The sequence below is a fragment of the Emys orbicularis genome, chromosome 7 (assembly GCF_028017835.1).
Source record: "Emys orbicularis isolate rEmyOrb1 chromosome 7, rEmyOrb1.hap1, whole genome shotgun sequence".
Taxonomy (NCBI): domain Eukaryota; kingdom Metazoa; phylum Chordata; order Testudines; family Emydidae; genus Emys; species Emys orbicularis.
In genome coordinates, this window is record NC_088689.1 from 36,004,100 (window position 1) to 36,027,173 (window position 23,074).

The 23,074-nt window shown below is 39.4% G+C and overlaps 1 protein-coding gene across 1 annotated transcript in view; it reads right to left on the minus strand.

Annotated features, from left to right (window-relative positions):
• Positions 1-23,074, minus strand: part of PAPSS2 (3'-phosphoadenosine 5'-phosphosulfate synthase 2) — a 44,311-nt gene that overhangs the window by 14,280 nt on the left and 6,957 nt on the right. The window contains exons 3-10 of the mRNA XM_065407675.1: positions 16,721-16,835; positions 14,834-15,069; positions 13,271-13,409; positions 9,443-9,561; positions 9,205-9,318; positions 7,885-7,996; positions 4,886-4,915; positions 3,619-3,824 (exon numbers count right to left, since the gene is read on the minus strand). Of these exons, the coding sequence (XP_065263747.1) occupies positions 3,619-3,824; positions 4,886-4,915; positions 7,885-7,996; positions 9,205-9,318; positions 9,443-9,561; positions 13,271-13,409; positions 14,834-15,069; positions 16,721-16,835 (1,071 nt within the window). The remainder of the gene's footprint in view (positions 1-3,618; positions 3,825-4,885; positions 4,916-7,884; positions 7,997-9,204; positions 9,319-9,442; positions 9,562-13,270; positions 13,410-14,833; positions 15,070-16,720; positions 16,836-23,074) is intronic.

The following is a 23,074-nucleotide window of genomic DNA, read 5'->3' on the forward strand; positions in this document are numbered from 1 at the left end:
ACCTCTTTCTTAAAGTGTGGTGCCCAGACTGGACACAGTAGTGCAGGTGAGGCCTCACCAGGGCTGAGTAGAGCAGGACAATTACTGCCTGTGCCTTACATACAACACTCTTGTTATCAGATGTCAGAATATTAGCCTTTTTTACAATTGCATCACATTGTTGGCTCATATTCAATTTGTAATTCTCTTCAACTCCCAGATCTTTTTCAGCAGTACTGCTGCCTAGCCCGTTATTTACTATTTTGTAGTTGTGCATTTGATTTTTCCTTCCTAAATGAAGTACTTTTCACTTGTCTTTCCCGAGGCCTGGTCTACACTAGGAAATTAGGTCGGTATAACTACATTGCTCAGAGGTGTGAAAAAATCCACACTCCTGAGCAATGCAGTTAAACCAGCCTAACCCCCAGTTTAGACAGTGCTAGGTCGACGGGAGAATTCTCCCATCATAGTAGCTACCACCTCTTGGGGAAGTAGATTACCTATACTGACGGGAGAACCCCTCCTGTCAGAGTAGGCAGCATCTTCACTGAAGCTCTACAGTGGTGCAGATGCAGTGGTACAGGTGTGTTGCTGCAGTGTTTTAAGTACAGACAAGCCCTAAATTTCATCTTGTTGATTTCAGACCAATTTTCCAATTTGTCAAAGTTGTTTTGAATTCTAATCCTGTCCTCCAAAGTGCTTGCAACCCCTCCCAGTTTGGTGTAATCTGTGGATTTCATAACATACTCTTCACTTCATTATCTAAGCCATTAATGGAAATATAGAATAGTACCAGACCCAAGACAGGCCCCTGAGGAACGCCACTGGATAGGTCCCCCCAGTTTACAGCAAATCACTGATGACTGCTTTTTACTTATGGTCTTTTAACCAGTTATGCGCTAACCTTATAATAATTTCAACTAGACCACTTTTCCCTAGTTTGCTCATGAGAATGTTATGTGGGACTGTGTCAAAAGCGTTACTAAAATCAAAATATATCATGTCTACATATCCATAGACCAGTAACCCTGTCAAAGACGGAAATTAGGTTGGTTTGGCATGATTTGTTCTTGACAAATCCATGCTGGCTCTTCCTTACAACCGTATTATCCTCCAGGTGCTTACAAATTGATTAATAATTTGTTTCAGTGTCTTTCCAGATATTGAAGTTAGGCTGCCTGGTTTATAATTCCCGGGACCTCTTTGTTCCCCTTTTTAACTATAGGTACAATGTTTATCCTTCTCCAGTTGTCTGAGTCCTGCACCATCCTCCATGAGTGTGCAAAGATCATATTTAATAGTTCCAGTATTGATTCAGCTAGTTCTTTAAGTACCCTAGGAGAATTTCATCATGCCCTGCTTGATTTGAATACATCTAACTTATCTAAATGTCCTTGAACCTGTTATATCCTTATTCTGGCTAATGTTCCTTCCCCCTTGTTAATATTAATTGTGTTGAGTATCTGGTCACAATTAACATTTTTAATGATGACTGAAGCAAAACAGGCATTAAACAATTCAGCCTTCCTGATGTCATTTGTTATCAGCTCTCCTTCCCTGCTAAGTAGTGGACCTACACTTCCCTTCATTTTTTTCTTGCTCATATTGTATTTATAGATCCTCTTCTTATCGTCTTTTATGTCATTTGCTTGGTGTAACTCATTTTGTGCCTTAGCCTTTCTGATTTTGTCCCTACATGCTTGTGCTATTTTGTAGGATTGCTTTTTGATTTTCTGATCATTAAACAGCTTCTGATGGAGCCGTATTAGCCTCTTACTATTCTTCCTATCTTTCCTTTGCATGGGGATAGTTAGCTGCTGTGCCTTTAATATTGTCTCTTTGAGACACTGTCAGCAATTCTGAATTCCTTTTTCCCTTAGATTTTCTTCACATGGAAACATACCAACCAGTTCAGTTCAAGTCTGCTTTTTGAAGTCCATTGACTTTATTCTGCCTTTCTTACTCCTTCCTTTCCTTAGAATCCTGAAATCTATCATTTCCTCATCACTTTCACCCAAATCCCGGATGATACTTTCAAAAACATTTTATTTAGGCATGATTCTGTTTATATATTTAATCTTCCTTGTTTTTGTTTTTTAATTACTGGATACATTTTCTTTTGGAAGAGTCAGGGTGTAAACACTACATAAATGCAACAGATAAGGTTAAATGCACCTCAGGCTCCATGCAACCTGATGGTAGAAAGCCTGCCAGGAGAGGAAAGGAACAGCAATAAAAAGCAGAAACAGTCTTCCTTCTTCTGGGTGGTGAATTGTAGTGCTCCGGCAAAGTTCAAGTACCACACAGCACTAGCTGAGGCGGGGCTGTTGCAAGGGTGACCCAAAATGCTTCCATTCAGTGGGTCCTTTCACATAACTCCTGCCAGTGGGACTACTATGGAGTTCCTGGTAGACTTTAGAGCTCAAAATGTGACCTATAGCATTCTGGAACTCTGAAGTTAACCCAAAAGGTAAATAACAGTATCAGTTAACTCCTGTACATGCCACTGAACCAGCCTTAAAACGCCTAGAAATTGTGCTATATTGCAGTCTTTCATCTAGCATGTATTTATCTGGTATCTTGTTGTTTTAACAAATGCCACACAACTGGTATAAACTGACATAGCTCCACCGGAGTCAATACATATATACTGATTTACATCAACCGAGGTTCTGAATGTTGGCCTTCACACTGCATGTTTTGTTTCTCTTTTCTGCATTAAATGCCCAGTATTCCAGGGGTTCTTTTCTTCTTGGTGATTTCACAGTGGTCCCCACAGTCACTGGCATTATTACACTAATTCCCACAAATATAAAACATAGCAGTTGCAGATCATCAAACACCTTATTGTTTTCATTATGCATAAGCAGAATTAACATAATGGCTGCTGTTTTTGAAAGTAGACAGTCAAAGTTGACTACTCATTTTAAGCAAAGACACACTGAAAACTAATATGGTACTACATACTAATGAAAATTATTATTTGTATTTTTGTTCAGAGTAGGTGGGTAAAGATAAGATGCAGAAAATTAAAAAATCCCAACATTCTACTATGATTAGTAGGAAGAAGTAAAAAGCACCATTCAAAATTCATTTTAATTATGTTTGGTTTCATGCCTCAATTCCAGCTCTCAGCCAATGATTTGCAGTGTTAGAATGTTGAATAGCATCAGAGTGAAAACCAAACCACTGATTCATGGAAATTTAAGGAGTGAAAGTATTAGATAAATGTGAACATGTTTAAGCTAAAAAAATAAAAAATAAAATCTGTACTTATGTATGTAATGAGCGTTTGTAGAAAACTCTCCAGCTCTTTTGTGGTATTCTATACCCACTCCCACCCCACGCATTTGATTTTGAGTTCCATGAGCTTGATGGAATAAATTGCTCTCTCGTTAACCAATAAACATGATGTTCAGGGACTGTTTACATGTCAAGAAATCAATTCTCCTTTGCAATCCTAATGCGATCTTTTCCAGTGAATGGTTCCTTGTATTTTACTTTGAGAGAGTACAGAAAACACCATGTATATTCCTAATAGGAAATGTACTATTGCATGCTCTCTACTTTACAGGTTGCCTTAGTTTTTAATTCCTGAAGACTTATTATTGCAAACAGGGAAATTACTAACAGACTTACTTTGACATGTGGGTGCTTCACACAGGTTGTCCCCCACACACGCGCACAGCGCTCCTCCTTCCTATGTTCATAGAACTCTGGGTTTCTGAGGATTGCTACCCTTTGGCCATTATACTCAAGTGCAAATGCAGTGCAGCCATCCAGCCGTTCCTTATCTTCCGTAGCAACAGGGAGCACAATGGGAATGCTCAGATTAATAACGCCATCTGTGATGAGAACACCACCATATTTTAATATACTTAAAAAGGCTAGAGCATCACACACACACACACAAATGGCTCTTATGAAAATGTTCTGAAAGAGGAAGTCCTAACCCAGGACTGACTGAATGATCATAGACGCTGGATCAATTGGTCTAATGACCTCATTCAATTAACCACATGACCATACTGATTTTACTCTGGGGTTAGGTTTTTTTCTCCATGTTTTTGCTTGGAAATATACCTATTGTTTCCTTATAAGCATTAAAATCCATAAGAAAGAATCATTAAACAATTTAGCAGTTGTAACTGTGACAGTGATTACTTGGTCATCTAAGACAAATTATTTTGTTCCAGTTTGACATATAGGTAATACTCATGCCACATAGAATATTGAAAAGATCTCAGAGATTCTGCTGATTTAGCACCCTGGAGATTTTTCATGTGATGATTTTAATACTATGTAGATTTTGCCATTCTTTATTTCATTTTTTTAATAAAATGTTTATCATTCATTTATGTGTAGCAGTTTTAAATTAGCTTCATGCACAATCAGGTATTTAAAATGTAGTCATGTGTGATCCAACCAGGTAAATTTCCCTTTGTTTAAATCTTCCTGACTGAAACACGCTTTCACAAATTATTCAGAAGTATGTTTAAAAATTTAAAAGTGCAACCTCATATCAGGTCTATTTATTTAAATAATACTAACCAATACTCAAAGTTATCAATTAGTAAAGCCAATGTGGCAACAAAACATGGAATAATTTCTTAAATAAATCATTTTGGGTTATGGTATTCCAGCTTAATTACAATACACAGAACAACAATCACTTATGATATATGCAAATACAACTTGCAAAGTTATATGATTAGTATTCTCATGAACTCAGTTAATGGCGTATGGGAGGTCTGGTATTATGTATAACTGGTTGGATCATAAACAACTTGGTGCCAGTTCCAGTTCTAATTTAGATTTTATTTTTCTATGGCATTTTATATAATTTATGTTAAAATCTCTAATTGTAATTATTTCCATAGTATATGGAAAACAATTAAATACATACCAACTAGAGCTATACCAACTCTACCCTTTCCTAGGGGAATAAAAACATAATTAACACCTATGTTTTTAATTTCCCCAAAAATAACTTTTACAATAATAGATTCAGGAACCAAATCAATCTGAAACTTCAATCAGCTGTTGCATAATTTTTAGTTTGGATATTTCCTTGCACTGTCAAGACTATATTTTTTCCTCTTTTGCTGTCAACATAAATGTTACTCTGAATGGTTCAGTGCTATTTAATTTGCTGCCTGTTTTCATAACACGTATTTCACCCCCAAAATGTTGAATGTGTATAGTTTCTCCATAATGAAATCTTCAGAAAATATATACATAACAGGTAAGACAATCCAAGTTCTGGGTGCCAGCTGCATGCATTCAAAAGCATTCATTAGTAGAACTGATTGAAAAGTGGAGGGGGTTAGTTCTGTATAAAAATAAACAACATTTTCAGCTGAAAACTTGTTTTTTCAGCAAAAACTCTTTTCCACAGAAAGCAGACACTTGTCAAAAAAAAAATTTAGTTGAAAACCCAATTTTCTGTTGAAGAACTTTTGACAGAAAGTTTTCAACCAGCCCTATTAGTCATGTTATTTTCTGACTCTGTCCTAATAATTTTGGAGCACACTACTTCTCATCTCTAAAGGGGAGAACAGCACCACTCAATAAATCTGTGTGGCACTAATTTAATTAATATATCATATTAATATACCTTATGAGCCACTTGAAAGTAAATAAAATGAAATTACGTATTTATACATGTTTGGAATGTATCTCTTATGCTACCACACACGTGACTTCTTGTTTCACAGGAGAGGTTAAATACTTTACAAGGCACCTCAGTATACCCTGCAGATACAATGAAACATATTTAAGGCAGGGGTTTTTGTACATAGCCAAGTTCCTAAAATATAAGTGTGATTTATTACTGAGAGGTTATGGAATTCAAAATGTATTATTAGTAGTAAAAACTGGTAACAAGAACTTGGACAGGTAAGTGCCAATGCTTCTACTGCTCACTTTATTCTGACTGCATCCTTTCAAGACATAAGTACTTTTTGGTCAGTCCAAGGCTGAGGGTTCAACGTCTATGCTAATCAGGCGGGATGACTTGCCCACCTTTTTTTGAAAGTCTAGTCCCAAATGTTTATTTAGGAACATATAATGGTGTCCAATGCCTCTGCGCCCAACCATTTTACATCACTAAATACAACCAATAATAAAGAAATAAGGGCTTTGCAATGAAAGAAAATCAGAGAACCTCACTTCCTGCTCTCGAAATGTTAGTCAAAAGTCAGCCCAACAGATACACAGTGACCACCAAACTCAGACCACCAGGGACAGCAGATGCCAGTGGCATGGGACTGCAACTGAAAATACTTTTGCTGCTTGTTTTGGAGAAGTTAACACACATAATGAAAAAAACAAGTTCTGCGATACGAGAGTCCCAGGTCAGTTAGGGCTCCACGCATAGTAACCAACAGTATGAAAAACAAAACAAAACAAGACATTCAGTACAAGCAACAGAGCACTGGTGCTGTGAACTCATCATGGAGCATCCCACTCAAGTGATGAGCCACTGCAATCTGATCCAAATGGTGCTTCATGGTGATATTCAAGTGTAGCAACAAAACAGTAGTTTAACCTGGAAGTTACAGAGGTGTGGATTATTGTGGTGAGGTCAGCATCAGAGGCACTTGGGGCCACCAGAGCCACCTGGAAATCCAAAAGCAGGGATTATGGCAACGTGATCTTTAGACTGCAAACTGTATTGACAACGCTACACTTGCCCTGTTCCCAGCTTCATCACTTTTGTCTCATGAGGTTGAACATAAATATTGATGAGACCAAATTAGCTTATCAGGCACTGGGATCAGCAAAAAGACCACAGTTGTGGATTTGATGAACAGGAGACATGGCTTTGAGTGTCACCTGCATATTAGCGATGCTGCAAGTCAAAACGTTGGTGGTACGTACACGTGGAACAGGAGCGGTGACAATGCAGAACTCCACAGAGGGAAGCTTTTACAGTGGAAGAGTCAATATTAATTAGCCCCTTTTTAGCATGTCAGGGTCTGATTTTTCATTCCTTATTTACTTTGAGCAGTACCTTACTCTGTGAGTAGTCTCAGTCAGTGAAAGTGAGTTATTACTCTACATGAGAGTTTGGGGCCTCAGAGAGGAAAGATCAAAATCACTATTTCCAGCCATTCTTTCAAGCTTCCAAAAGCAAGTCAACAAAACCTTATGGTCAATTATGTCAACAGCTGCTAAAAGCTCTAACAAAATCAACATGGACATCTTAACTGCGTGCATGGTTAGGAAGTGACTCTACTAAACCCATATCTAAAAATCAGGAACAGGACCATCTACTGTTCCCAGGCCAAGATGTAACTCTAGTTCATTCACGACCATCCCTTTGATTACCTTCTCCAAAACCAAGGAAGGTTAGCCTTTCAGTATATTGCTAATGAGAGATGAAATTTCAGGTCCATGGTTATGCTTTTAAGCCTTAAGAAAGAAGACATAAAAATATCATCTGAAAACATATACAGGCTTCTGTTTCTAATGTACAGGTCTTCTTTCCTACAGGGACTACAAACTCAATCTGGCAATCTCCTTAGGCAGTGGCCTTGATATTGCATTTGTATTTAATTCAATACAGGAAAAGTTTACATTCAATATTCAAATATTTGAACTGCCAGTTAATGGAATCAGTGTATGTGGCATTGGGGGCCCTTCCATAATAAAATAGACTATGTCCGTTTTCAAATTCTTCCACATAGTTAAATGCATCCACTTGCCATTTTCAAGGTTCTTTATAAAGCTATTTGCTCAGGTGCCACATTCATTGAGAGAGAGGAATTAAACAAACATTAAGTGTAGATTAATCTTTGGTATATAATTGACAACTATCATATTTCATTTAAACTTTTCAAACAATTTTTAAGGCTGTTTAGAAGTTTTAAAACAAAAAATGTCGGAAGCAGGAAATCATACCATCCCTGAGGGTGCCAAAATGGATAACTTGCAAATATTCTGTCTCACGCATAAATCCTTTCAGTGGTGTGGCCCAGCCTTCACTCAGGACTTGGACCCACTGAAGATCCAACTGAAAAAAAGAATCAGATATTACTTGTATTACCAGTTAATGCTTCAAAGATAGAACTGAAGGCTAAAGAAATCTAAGAACAATCTTGTGCATAAGTGCTACGACTTTCTTTAATATAGTACATTTATAAACACATCTTTCATTCGGAAGGATTCCCAAAGTATTTTTTGTTTTGTTTTTAAGATTGTTAAGCAGAAATCTTCACCTCCCTTACATCCCTGCACCTTAATTTGCTTCAGTGATGTTGCTAACATTTGCACCTGTACTCCACTTGAAGTCACAAAAGGAATGGGTGTCACTTTGCAGAGACAAAATGCATCCAATATAAGACACCAGGCTGAGCCCAGATGAAAATTTTGGCCACAGTGTTTACTGAAGTTTTATGTTGCACATAGGCCATAGCACAAACACAGCAAGTTGTACGGTCTGATAAAGATTATTCACAAATATTTGTCCACTGGGTAAATTCTTTAAGATAATCTCTCAGTTATATTTCAATATAAAAATAAATCTTAATAGAGAGGGCTATTACAGACAACCATTTTTTCAATTTTATTTGAAAGACTATAAGAGTATTGGCTATAAATAATACTAATTGTGATTTTTAAACTTTTAGAGGATGAAATATATGCTGTTCTTTGAAAGTCTTATTTTGTAAGCCTAATTAACTGTGTTTTACTGAAATTATGTGACAATATAAAATTATATTTCTACATATAATACCGGGACATTTTACAATCTTTAGAAGATAAAATTAAGACTGGAGTACAGTTACCATAAGAATCATTTCTATAACGCTAATCGGAATAAACAGACTAAATCTGAATTTCAAAGTCCTCAATTTAATCTGACAAGGAGTCCTACAGTCAGGAGCAAGGGATCTCAACACTAATGATGCAACTTTAGTGCTACAGGATTCATTAATGTCAAAAAGAAAACATAATAAATGGAAAAATGTTGTGTAGATAGCACTGTATAATTTACATGTTGCTGTTGTGTTGCTTTTTAATTTGTTTTTAACTCGTAGTAACCCTTGAACCATTCACATTTGTGTAGTATTAGGGCTTGCATTTATCATACGGCTTGCAGTAATCAGAAAGCAACAGGATTCCACATGCTTTGGAGATGTCTATATTGTAACTTGTTTAGTACTTTGATAAAAGGGCTTATCAAGGTACTACACAATGCCATTTTCTTTATTCTCCCACCTTGGTAATCTCTAGAGTAGGCAGCATGTTAGCATCAGCTCGGGTCTGGTCAATCTTATTTTCAGGTACAAACAGTTCAAGAACATCCTTAATCACAGTTTTGGGAACAATGTTCTAAAAAGAAAAGAAATAAGGATCTTAGTTACCACACTAATTTTTAAATAAAATATACCAAAAGGCCAACATTTGAAAATATACTTTACAAACTGCAGGCGTTTTTTGGTACAAAACTACCTACTTGTGCTTGTAGCAGCTCCACAACCTGCTGGATACATTCACTCACTGTAGCAATGTTCGTCTTCAACACTAGTTCAGGAGATTCTGGTTTCTCATACTCTGAATCAATCCCAGTGAATCCTACACACAATTAAACCCAAGCCAAATTTAATGAATGTAATAGTGAGCAGCCTAGGGATCAATAAAATAGTTAGCTACTGCACAAATGGCAAGAAAACATTCTTTCATTCAGACAACCCATGCTCAGAAATGGCATTGAGACTTCCTGTTTGGTCTATCAATAATGGACTTGACAATAAGGTTATAGCAATATGATGCTCTATGCTACAGGAACAATCTTTATTTGCCCACCTATGGAGATGTGTTGCTGGCAACACTGCAAATACCACATATACAGCCCTTAATGCCAGAGAGAGAAAAAAGGGATGTGTTTGCTATCAGAAAGCGAGGGGTAAAGAAGCCTAACAAGGAAGAAGGTAGTCTCCAAATAACAAGGGTCCACGAGCAATTGTTTAGTGGAGGAAGGGAAAATTGCTATTTCAAAAAAGGGAAAATTATTATGCCAACTTTTATACAGAAGCTCGACAACATTAGCTTTACTTTTCAGGCCTTAAAGCAGGGTTGTTGCAGAGAAGATTCAGCTGTCTTGTGATACATAGTTGTAACTGGGTGGAAGACTAGCAAGCTGCATAGAGATGCACAACTCCTGTGTTGAATAATCTTCATGTCATATACCTGAATGATGGGGCAGTATAAGTATAACTGAGTCATACTAGCAGGTGGATCTTATTAGTTCAAATCAAGAAAGAAGAGATGTTGGGGTATCTTTCTTTGGACATTTAGGGAGAAAGCTAAGGCTGAGGTTTACATTTGGTTGTTATTTGAGATAGCATTAAAATCAAACCCCAGGAAGAGGTTAAGTTTGGACTATGTGCATATTCTCTTCAGCACAATGTAGAAAATCCACCTGTTTTCAGTACTGGTCTCTTTCCCAATGTGAATGTTCTACATTTCACCCCCTGTTCATAAGAACATAAGAACGGCCATACTGGGTCAGACCAAAGGTCCATCAAGCCCAGTATCCTGTCCTCTGACAGTGGCCAATGCCAGGTGCCCCAAAGGGAATGAACAGACATGTTATCATCAAGTGATCCATCCCCTGTCACCCAATCCCAGCTTCTAGCAAACAGAGGCTAGGGACACCATTCCTGCCCATCCTGTTCACCTTTCTCACTCCTATGTTTCCATTCCTCAGTGTGTTATTATTGGGCAATTCAACAATAGTCTGCCACAAAAAAACGTAACCTCATTCTAAGCACAGATGTTACGTAGGGTGTGATATTATATATTATGTGATTTCTTGACCTGCTATGGAAAACTCACACTTTAAGAGAATCTCTCCTTTTGGGGAGAGGTTTATTGTCTTTCCCCCCTTTCTACTCCATTCTGGAACAATTTGTATAGTGGGGGTGCTGAAAGCCATAGAACTAAACTGTAAACGCTGTATATAACGGAAATCACTTCAAGCCAGGAGGTGCGGCAGCACCCCCAGCACCTCTAGTGCAAGATCTATGCTCTGGAGCGTCTCCCTTACCCTGCACAGAGGGATTGATTTAAAAAATAAAGTTAGAACTTTGAGACTTTAAAACTGTTCCAGATTAGTTTATCAGAATATTGCAGATTCCCAATCACACTAGCTATAATGTATCTTGTGTGACTTCACCCAGCATTAAAACAACATAGGAACAAGTACATTGGTAAGTAAAGAATTTTAACATTGACTAGATGAATTAAGGTGAAAGGAACTCTCCGGAACACATATTTCAGTGAAATATTTACCAGTTTCTTCATTAAAAATAAAAAAGCACCTCTTCTAGCTCAATAGATTTCAATAGTTAAAGGATGTGTCCATATTTTTCTTCCAAAGTGCCATTATCAAATCTAGCAGGCACGCTTGAATGGATTTAAATTTTCCAATTTTAAAATTTACAAAAGCACCTAAGTGACTCAGAAACCTAGGTCCCATTTTCAAAAGTGACTTGGGCACTTAGAAGACTAAGTCCCATTCAGTTTAAAGAGACATACGTGCGTAAGTGCCTGGGTAACTTCTGCAAATGGGACTTAGGTTACTAAAGGCTAGATCCACAAAGAGATTTATGTGCCTAACTGCCACTTTAAGTGCCCAAGTTCAAATTTAGTTCCCCCTAACCCCTGCTCTGCTGCTGCCAACCCTTTGAGCACCTACATTTCCGCTAGTGAAGTCCCCATGGGGCCTAACTATCTGCCATTGGGCACGCACACAGCCACCTACATACGGACACTCAGGTGGCTAGCTCATACCTAAACCTCAAAGAGATCCTCAGACTAGGTGTTTCCCCATCTATGTCACCTGATCAGTTCTCACACAATGTGATGGTGGTACTATTGTCCTGTTATATTCAATAGCGCAGTTGTTAGAGCACTCATTCAGGACGTGGAAGACCCAGATTCATATCCTCCCTGTGCCTGATGTGGAGCAGCGATATGAACTCAAGTCTCCCACCTCCCAAGTGAGTACTCTAACCACTGGGCTATAAGATATTCTGATTTGGGTTTCCCTCAGTCTTTCCTATTGAAGCTGTTCCGCTATGTATAAATAATTAGTCATTGGGTCAAGGAATGAATGAGAATGACTCAATAGCCCAGTGGTTAATGCACTCAGCTGGGATGTGGGAGACCCATCTTCAAGTCCCTGATCCAATAACTGTTTAAACAAAGCAGAATAGCTTCAATGGGGAGACAGAGAGGCTTGGTTCAAATCCCTGCTCCACATCAAGCAGAGGGGGGATTTGAACCCAGGTTTCCCACATCCTAGAGGAGTACCTTAACCATTGGGCTATTTGGTATAGTAAAGCAGAACAGGTAGCACCATCACCAACACCATTTCCACAGCTGTGAATCCAAAACTGCTAGGAGGTGTTCCCTGCAGCCTGTACTTAGGTGTCTGTGGCCATGTCTACACTACTAGTGCTACAATGGCATAGTTATGGTGCTGTAGCTGTGCTGCTGTAGCACCATAGTGTAGATGCTTTCCACAACAACAGAAGGATATTTTTCCATTGCTGTAGACAACCTACCACTCAGAGTGGTGGTAGCTAGGTTAACAGAAGCATTCTTCAATTGTCCTAGCTGCATCTACATTGGGGATCAGGTCAGCATAGCTGTGGTGCTCAAGGGTGTGAATTTTTCTCACTGCTGAGTGACACAACTATGTTGATGTACATTTAAAGTGTAGACCAGGCCTAAGTCCCTTTGAAGTGTAGAGCTTAGGCCTCACCCCTCTCCTTGGCATTTCCTCCTAGCTAACTTAGGCAGCTCATTGTGCCGGCTTTTGTGGATCCCATTCTTAGGCGCCTAACTCTCCCCATGCATTGTATAGGGAGACTAGGTGATTAACTGAGGACTCTGGGTGCTCCTAGGCAGCAGGGTGGCTAAACCTTAGGCACTGCAATGCTGAGTCTAAGTTCCCTTTGTGATTCTAGCCCCTAAGTCACTTTGACAGTTTTGAAATTGTTACTTATAAGAATAAGTTTCTGTGTAAGTGAATACTGCTAGCATTAATAATGTAAACGTACACAAGGGGTTTGCACCACTTAAGAGTGCAGAAATTAGTCTGTTTCTATGCCCCTTGTTTCCACCACCTTCCAACAGATGGCTGGGGTTTTTTCCTTTTATTTAAAGAGGTAGCAACGCTGGCTCTCAGCACTGTTCACTGTTGATGAGAAGAGAAAAGGGAGGCAGATAAAAAGAAGATACTGAGATATCATTAAACATAAACTGTTTACCACACCTTTGATTTCTCCAGCCCTTGCTTTTTTGTAAAGGCCTTTCACATCTCTGCTTTCACAAATATTTAGAGGAGCATCTACAAAGATTTCAAAGAAAGGAAGACCAGCCATTTCATGAATTTCCCTTGCGTTTTGACGATCCTGTAAGAAGCAAGGGGAGAAATCATAAGCAGTTCCACAATTGAATTCTCAGTGGGGTGTTGCTAAATATTTTATCTGGTCACCAACACCTGCCTAGAGTTGGATTTTTCTAACAGAAGGGTACAGGCCATATTCATCCATTGTAAAATGTGATATATATTAAATATATTCTTACTAAGAGAAAGAAGTTCCTTTTCACATAATGTTTAATAAAAATTACTAGTTTGATCTAGATTCAGCTTTTTAATAGCAGTTTAGAACATTTATCTTCACTTAGCAGGATGGCAGAATCTTATACTTTGAATGACTATTTATTAACTAATCCTTGTTTTAAAACAAAAATTATTGATAACCAACTGTATTGACCTGACATTAGCAGATTACTGTCATTGTTATGAAGCAAACTAAATCACAAGTATAACAGCATATCAAAACTTCTTAGAACAACATATATCGGTGTAATTATACCACTATAAAGCCCTGTACACCTTCCTCCAGTTTTCTATTTTTCAGGGAACTAGTGATTATGAATCTTTTGAGTGAAATTTTTACTTTTAACTTTTTACACTTATTAACTGAAACCTAGTTTTCTACATCTTTTTTAACATCAATGTGTCATGCCAGTTTGCATCCAAGCAATAGAGACCAAGGGAACTTATTTTATATACTTGTGATTTAAAAAAAAAAAAAGAGAATAGGGGAAAAAATAAAGTGAACCTGTGATGGGGTGAAACCCATCACAGGCTGGAAAGGGGTTAATAATTAATTATGGAACAGATACAATATATGTACCTAGTTAGCTGCTTTTCAGCCACAGGGGGCAGGATTGGGAGGCATCAGGTGATAACTTAATGGACACTCAGGCCCCATAATGGACACTCAGGCCCCATAAAAGGGAGAAGAGTTTAATCTGAAGGAGGACACTAGAGGGAGCAGATAGGAAGGCAAGTTCCTGCAAAGAGCTGAAGTGCCAGAGACTACTGTGGACTGGAGGCCTCAGTAAGACTTTGGTGGGATCAAGAGTGTTTGATACCAGAGCTGAGGTGAGGCAGTGGAACCCCAGGGAAAGGGGGTGAGCTCCAGACCCAGAAGAGAGGTTGATTCTTGGGGACTTTAGATTACACTGTGACATCTGTTCCCCCAGAAAGGGTTCAACTAGCTGCTTCTCAGCTGGAGGGCTACGTGGTGTGCAAAGACAGATGGCCTGCAGGGAACACCAGAGAGAAACATCCCAGTGGCATCAGACCCTGAAATATAGGTGGTGGTGAGTACACTACATAACCGGTGTGTCTGAAATACAAGATATAAATTACACTCTTTAAATGTGCCTCTTTTCCTAAAAATTCTAGTAATGAATTCTAGTAGTGAGAGAGCCAATGGACTCTCTGCAGAGACCCCATTTTGTCGAGTAAATATCGGTTTACCTTTGCAAAAGGGGAAATGAAACTAGTTATGCAAACAAGACCAGCATCGGCAAACAGTTTGGCAACCTCGGCAACACGGCGGATGTTTTCTTCTCGGTCATCAGTTGAGAAACCTAGGTTTTTGTTCAGACCATGCCGAATGTTATCCCCATCCAGAGAGTAGCAAGGCATGCCACGAGACAGCAGATATTCTTCCAGAGCAAAGCCAATAGTTGTTTTACCGGCACCAGAAAGACCTGTTAGAGAGGACAAGTAAGGCATATCGACGTTCATCTGGAGTATTAAAAAAACAGAAAACTAAACAGTAATCTAATTAATTACTGGTTACAAGTAATTAAACATTAGCTCCTAGATGAAAATCTAGACTAGAGAAAACAGATTACATATTTGAGGTAGATTAGAGGCATGAGACAGACAACAATAGCCATAGCAGAGCAGTTGCATATCTAGGCCCTGATAATCTCTTGTGCTGAAGAATGGGATTTTTTGCAAGCAGACTAATTCCATGAGGAAATCCTCATGGAGACTCACTCACATCTCTCTCTCAGGGGAGAACACAGGGTTTGGGCCCCTCTTTTCTCCTGTGAAACAGATGCACTCAAACCTGGCAAATCCCCAGGGATATGTAGGAGGCCAGGCCGTCATATGGAGACCCCTGTACCCTCGCTGGGCTGTGATAGTTGGTGGGATACAGGGCCTGGGAGCCTGCTGTCTTCTGAAAAATCAAAGTGCCGAGATCATATCCCCATTACTGGTCATACCTCTTGTCCCAATCCCCCTGCACGGACCTGAGACTGCACAAAGAGCAGTCCATGAGGTCTATGTTGGAGGAAAGACAGTTCTGTGGAGGCATCCAACCCCCTTTTCTTTTCAGGAGGGTTCAGATCCATGCACTGGAGACTGCTCCGGGAACGGAGTCAGGACAGGAGGGTTAGCTAGGGACAGGAGCACTTCAATTTACGTAAGACAACAGAGTCAGTCACTAACTGATAATCTAGGAAAGTTATCTAGAAACCTTCAAATGTACTTCCATTATTGCCTAACCCTTTAAAAATTAAAATAATAGAAAGTTATGGTAAGATCCCTGTATATTTCAAAGAAGAAACATCACCAAATGAAATTAAAACGCTTCACATACAGTACATATAAATTATATATGAAAGGGAATAAACAGCACTGGATGACTTTCAGCTTCAGGAATAACCTTAAACTGATTTAGTCTTTTTCACCTAAATGATTGGTATTCAGTAACTTTTTTAAAACTAAACCCTTTTTAATAGAATGGTCAGTACACAAGCTGATATGAACATAAGATAAAGTGGTTCTCCGAACATTATGGAATGTGTGTTTTCCTATATTCCAGCTGCCAAACAAAATATACCAAGAGTTACCAAGCAAACAAACATGATAAACGATTAAAAGTAGTAAGAGAATTGTGTAAACATAACTGGAACAGCATACAGAGTACAGTTGTGACTTACCCTAACCTGGGAGGGAAGTTTCCCCCTGGAGAGAAAAAAACTGGAAGAAAGGGGGAAAAGTAATCCCTTCCCCAAAGTTTCATGAAACAAATACAATGTGACTCACGTTGTAAGCATTATTTATTCTCTATACATACAAAGCCCATACTGTTATATCATATAGCAGGATATTTTAAATCCCAGGAAACTGTTTTTATTTCATCTGTGTATCCAGGTCAGAAGAGTTTCCTAGGTCCCATTAGTATCAGTTTATGCAGGTCAAGTTAAAATAGACCTCTTTACACCTTGCACTAAACTCTACTTGGATTATTGACATACATAAATGAATTTCAAATTATACTCATCCAGCACCAGTGAGCAACACATTTCACACATCCATTTGCAGTCTCAATAAGGCTTAAAATACCTGTTAGCCACACTGTGCAGCCTCGAAATCCACCTCTTGTACCCACAACTTGGCCTCTTTTGCTCCTGCTGACATGATGAGCTTGATATACAACATTAGTGGCTCTTTGGATATTCTACACCCAAACAAAAACAAAAACAAAAGTTTATTGTTTCATACTGCAGAACAGAAAAATCCAAAGGGAACTGGCAAGAGGAGAAAATTCAAATTCAGAATATTCAAAATGAAAAAGGAGTTTATTTACAGTAAAGCACAAAGGAAGTATGTTTGCAGTGCTACCTGTTTCTGAATAAATAGTGGATAGCTTTACATGGAACTCAGGCAACTGTTCAAAAAGGGGGACAAATAACCAAATAAGATGTCTGTCTTTGGTTTCAGATGGACTTAATTCAATTCAATTGTTTTTCTAAGATCCCTAATTCAATTTTTCTTTAAGTTGCTTTTTATCTTTGATCCCCTCATTTCGAGCCTGTCATACTAGTGCATTTTTATATGTTGCCACTGACTAGGAGTACAGCAGGAATTTCCTATTAAAGCTGATATGAAATTTAATCTGCATATGGATTGTTGTAGATAGGGTGCTCTGAGGTAGCGACTTGCCCTCAGGCACATGTACTGCATAAAAAAGGAAATGTGGATGCAAACTGTCTTATTTCTCAAATTCTGTGCATGTGTAAAGCACAATTATAGTTGTTTACATAGTGTAAACCAGCGGGACTGCCATTAGCCTTGCTGGGGCCCCGGGCTGAAGCCCGAGCCCCACCGCCTGGGGCCAAAGCCCAAGGGCTTCAGCCCCGAGTGTGGGCTCAGGTTACAGGCCCCCCACCTGGGGCTGAAGCCCTTGGGATTCGGCTTTGGGTCCTCTGCCAAGAGCAGAGGGTCTCTGGCTTTGACCCTGACCTTCCCCCCGTCAATTTACTTGAAACTTAAACTGACAGCTTAAATTGCTAACACTTATATCCAGTAAATTGACTGCTTCAATGGTTTACATTATGTAAACAATTAAAATAATACTTTATTGTGCTAAGGTCAAAGGATAGAATCCTCCTCGTTCTGGCCCTATAGGAGCCGCTGCTTTGGCCAGTGTCTCTGCATAATTCTGAAACCACTGGCCATGCTTTAACCCCCTTTTTCCCACTGTCAAGAGTCAGAGTTCTCCTGCTCAACCTCTCCATACTGCACCCACTTCACCATGGAATATCAGTGGCTGCGTTGCATTTAGGATCTTCTGTGCTCAGAGGGTAGGATGGGGTAGATTTTACTTTGAACAGCAATGTTCATTTTTGCGTAAATCACATTTATACTTAAATTGTGGTTTGGAAATATTCATACATTCAAGTTGTGGTTAAATTGCAGAAGCATTTCACTTCACATCACCCATTCTCTCTCTCTGTCTCTCTCTCTCTCACACACACACACTCACACACACACACACCCCTACCTGCCTTTTGCTGGCAGTGATTATCGGCTGGTACCACTGCCTATTATTAAAGTTGCTTGACATTTCCTATTTTAAGAACCTGTTTTCAGTTATTTATAACTTTGCCAAACTAATCATTTAGGCTCACATTTTCCATGCATAGGAACCAGTGGAGTGGAGGGGAAGAAGGTTAGAGGGAGGGTAGCCAGCTCTGATAAGGAACAGGTATGGGGGAAGAACCTGGACCAGCTGGATAAAGAGACTAGGACAAGAAGCTGGGGAGGAGGGGTGAAGATTGGACAAAGAGCCTGGGGATGGAAACTGGGGTTGCAAGCAAGTGTAGATGAGGGTGTGTGTGTGTGTCTGTGTGAGTGAGAGAGACTGGAGCCCACCAGGGGCTCAGAGTTAGATTGGAGAGGAGCCAGGAGGAAGGGAGAGGGATACTGGAACTAGAAGGTAACAAGACTGGGGACAAAGTGGCAGGGGGAGGGGGAAGGAAGAATGGTAATGAAATGGGAACTGGGACTAAGGGAGGGAAACAGAGATTTGGATGGGGAATCCAGAGTGGGGAGACTAGGACTTGTTGGGCAAGCACACTGGGACTAGGATGAGAGGCCTGAGGAGAAAAAATAGTATCTGATCAGTACTCATAGACTGTATCACAATGCATAGGTACCAGTGGAGGAGAGGGGAAATTAAAGTTGTACCGGCATCCTTCATTCTGGCATTTTCTAACATTTGAGTGCTTGACTTTGCAACCTTAATAATAGTCTTTTGACATAGTTTTTGTGTGTGTAATATAGGTCTCTCCCACTAAATAGGGCTCTGGATTCCAGAACCTCTCTCCTAATTTAACAGTGCAGTACTTCCTGTCCATATACTATCTTTCAACCAAAAATCAGAGGCTACGTTGCAGCCATTATAGAAACTAGGCCTTTGTTTATCCCCCGTATAAACTTGCTTTGTTGCTGTTCTATTAATTGGCTCACAGTAAACTAATAGATTTGAGACAACTGTCTGGATACCACTGAGCTTTGCCTTCCTAAAAGGGTTGGTTTCCTACTGATCCAGCTGAAGAAATGGCTTCAAGAGTCTGATAGGGAAAAAAGTACAAATATTTTCTGCCCAAACAAATTCTGCATGATAGCTGGGTTTACGAGATATACACATATGGTATATGAACTATCACGGGTTCTTAAACTTTGCCATGACATTCCACCCCATGCTATAAAAATATTTACTCTTCTCCTGATGTTAGAGAAGGGAACTAATAATATTTCACTTGCCCCAGAAAAGTTGTAAGAGAAGACAAAAGAACAAGGAATGGGAGAGAGAATAAAATGGGAAAAGTATTTTAAACATATTGGCAAGGCAGCCTGTATATTGTTCCTGCTTGTTGGGTCATTAACATTCTTAGCACTCAGCAAACAAATAAGCATCTATTGAAAAAAATCAATATTTATTAAACTACAGAGGTTTTGGCTTCTGTAGAATTTTAATTGAAAAATTATTCACGCTACCCTGTTCTTGCTATTGCCTTCCACTGAAGAGGTCAATCTTTCCAGAGAGATTACCCTCACAGTGAAACACTTATTTACTGTATTCCAAGTTTCATGCTAATTTTAAAAGTATTGATCTAAATTTTCAAAAACTGGGCTCATTTCTGTGTCTAAAAACCATGGCCGCAAGTTTGCACTTCCAGTTACTTATGGAAACCTAGATCTCCAGGTACCTGATTTTCATGTACTATTAGGTACTTAAGTATCCAAGTGACAATAATGCACTTTTGAGTGTATATGCAATTGTGAATCTAAAAATGCCCCTCACATAAGGTGGCCCAAGGTAAGCAGAGCTGAAAATCAGGCCCAATTATAAAAAAAATTCTCCAGATTTACAAGAAGTAATAAATTCCCATTCTTGCGTCCATGTCACCATTTCACGTCTTGATGGGAAATCCCAAAGCTAAAAAGTTTTGAGGGCTCCTGTCTCAACCACAGCAGGTGATACATTCTATCCCTTCTGGGAATCCACAGCTCCTACTGCCTCAACTCCCACTTCCTATTTTAACTGCTGCTGCTGCTGGCAGAGCGGTTCTCAGGGACTGACTCAGCAATCATTTAATTGGTTAGGATCGGTTCTTTTTCAGTTTTTTCTCTTTGTTGCTACTACCCAGGCTAAGTACATTTGCCATTTTTTAAAGCAGTTCTTTGCTGCTACTATGTCCCCATGGTAGGGACAAACAAGCAAGCACCACCATCTGACAAGAACCAATTTCTGGCCAATTAAATGCACTGGTTCCCACTACATTGACACACATTAGTTGCTCCAAAGTAAGGCCCTCACCTAGCATCATCTCCTGGAACACAGGTAACAGTTCAGCATAGCTTTGGGTACAGAGGTGCCAGTGAAGAAAATCAATCAGTTATGGATGAGTCTATTCTGAGCTTGTTACCTGGGCAGGTGAGGCAGCATTGGAAACACAGACATAGTGTTGCCAACTCTTGCAATTTTATCATGAGTCTCATAATATGACGTGTTTTTCTTAAAGCCCAAACTCCTATTATCATGCAATTATGTGAGAACCACAGCTTTCATTTAAAAAGAAAGTTAATTTCTAGCCCTCAGAGTTGAGGAGGAAAGCATGAAGATGTGACTGATCTGAGTGTATCCAAAAAGCCCAGAAACCAGAAGTAAAAAAAAAAAAATTATAATCTTTATTTTTAAAGATCTTGTGATTTCTAAGCCAACCTCATGATTTTTCGTCCTGACATGATTTTTAAACACCTGGGATTGGCAATACTATAGTAAGCAGTTTCACCAACTCTCATGATTTTAGTACAAGTCTCATAAAAGTTAGTTTTTTCTTTAGAGCTCCAGCTGCTGGAGTCGTGAATGCATGAGAATCTCAGGTTTTCATTTTTCTAAACCACATTCTTAGCCCTCATAGTTGAGGAGAAAAGCTTGAAAATGTGACCTGAGTGTAATTAAGGCTCAACAACCAGAAGGCAAATATAAGAACTCACAATGTATTTTTTTTAATCCTGGTTTTTAATCCAATCTCATGATTTTTGGGGGCCTTACTTGTGAATATATATATATATATATATATAAAACAAACATTTGGCAGTACTAACAATATATCATAGCAGTGCAACTTTGGTCATCCCTTAGTTTCAGGCTTCATCATTTCAGCAAGTGCTAAATGCACATGGCATCAAGGTATCCAAGAGAGAAGTCTATCAGAACTATTACCAAAGATAAAAAGCAGTATTTATGATGTACTACGATTTAGCATAATTTAAAAATACAGACTCAAACTGCTGATGACTATCCCTACAGAGCACAGAGATCCTCAGTCAGTGTCCAAAGTCACCCCCTTTCCAGGGTTTGGCTTTACTGGTAACCTGAAAAACAAGCAAACAATAAAACCCCAGAACATAAACCTCTGCTGATACTTCCTCCTCAAGCCAGGCTGTTAGTATGGTTTCCTCCTCCGTTCTAGAACCCTAGTTTTCTCTTACTCAAAAAGAAATATTCCCACAACCTGCACATTCTCGCTGCAGCTAACTGTACTTAGCAACAGAGCCTAGGGTGATTCAACGGAAAAACCCTGCACTCCTATACAGTCTCTTATAGGCTACATCTACACTTGGAGCTGGGTGCGATTCCCAGCTCACATAGACAGACTTGTGCTAGCATGCTAAAAATAGTAGTGTAGCCATGTCATCCCAGGCAGTGGCACAGGTTAGTCACCTCAAGTACAACCCCCCCAAAAACTCTGTGGCAGCTAGCCTCTGGTGCCACTGCTCATGCTACTGCTACTACACTATTTTTAGCATTCTCAGATGAGAGCTATCACAAGCATGTGCGTGAGCAGGGAATCACTCACAGACGTAGCCCTAGTCTGCCAACTTGTTACACACACCTAGACTTCAAACACTCCTACACCAAAGCAAGAGTACCAATATTGTGAGGGATTGTTTGCAGACTGAAGGACACACGACAGATGGTTTTCATGGGAAAGTTAAGTGAGGGATAAATATGTTGAATATCTTTGCAAAATAGAATATGTTCTTCAGAATTTTGTACCACTCTCTTTAGTAGCAGCTTGTCTGTTACACACAATTTTATAAAATAGTTTTTCAACATGTTAATCTGGTGGAACTATCCTGCTCAAGACAAACCTTGTTGGTGACTATACTTCACAGAGGGTATGTCTACACTACCCGTTGGATCGGTGGGTAGCGATCGATCTATCGGGGATCGATTTATCGCGTGTAGTGTAGACGCGATAAATCGATCCCCGATTGCTCTCCCATCGACTGCTGAACTCCAGCAGTGTGAGAGGTGGAAGCAAAGTTGACGGGGAGCTGCGGCCGTCGATCCCGTGCCGCGAGGATGCGAAGTAAGTAATTTTAATTCGATCTAAGATACGTCGACTTCAGCTACGCTATTCTCATAGCTGAGGTTGCATATCTTACCTCGCTTCTCTCCCCCCCCGCCCCCCCAGTGTAGACCAGGCCAGAGGCTCAAGAATTAAAGTAGGTTCCTGGACATCTTATAGAAGTAACAACAAAAAATAGGGAAAATTGCTTGTTGGTCAGCTATTAATCTCTACTGCATACCCATCAAACAGCATTTTTTCGCTCCACAAGATTCTCTAAGAACTGTGTACCCAAAGCACCATGAAATGTACTTGGAAAATCCTGCAGCCCATTTACAGTTCTATAGCCTGCAGGAAATTCCAGCCTGAGACCAAAATCCTGTTTGACTTTGCCTTGCATATTTTTTGTTCATGTTTAGCTGACTCATTCTTAAAGAGAAAAAAAACTTTTAGAAACTGTATTATGTGTTGAGAGAATTCAAAATCTCCCCCTGATGTCCCCCATGGTAATCCCTCCCTCTGGAGTTTCAACACACACAGGTTAAAATTC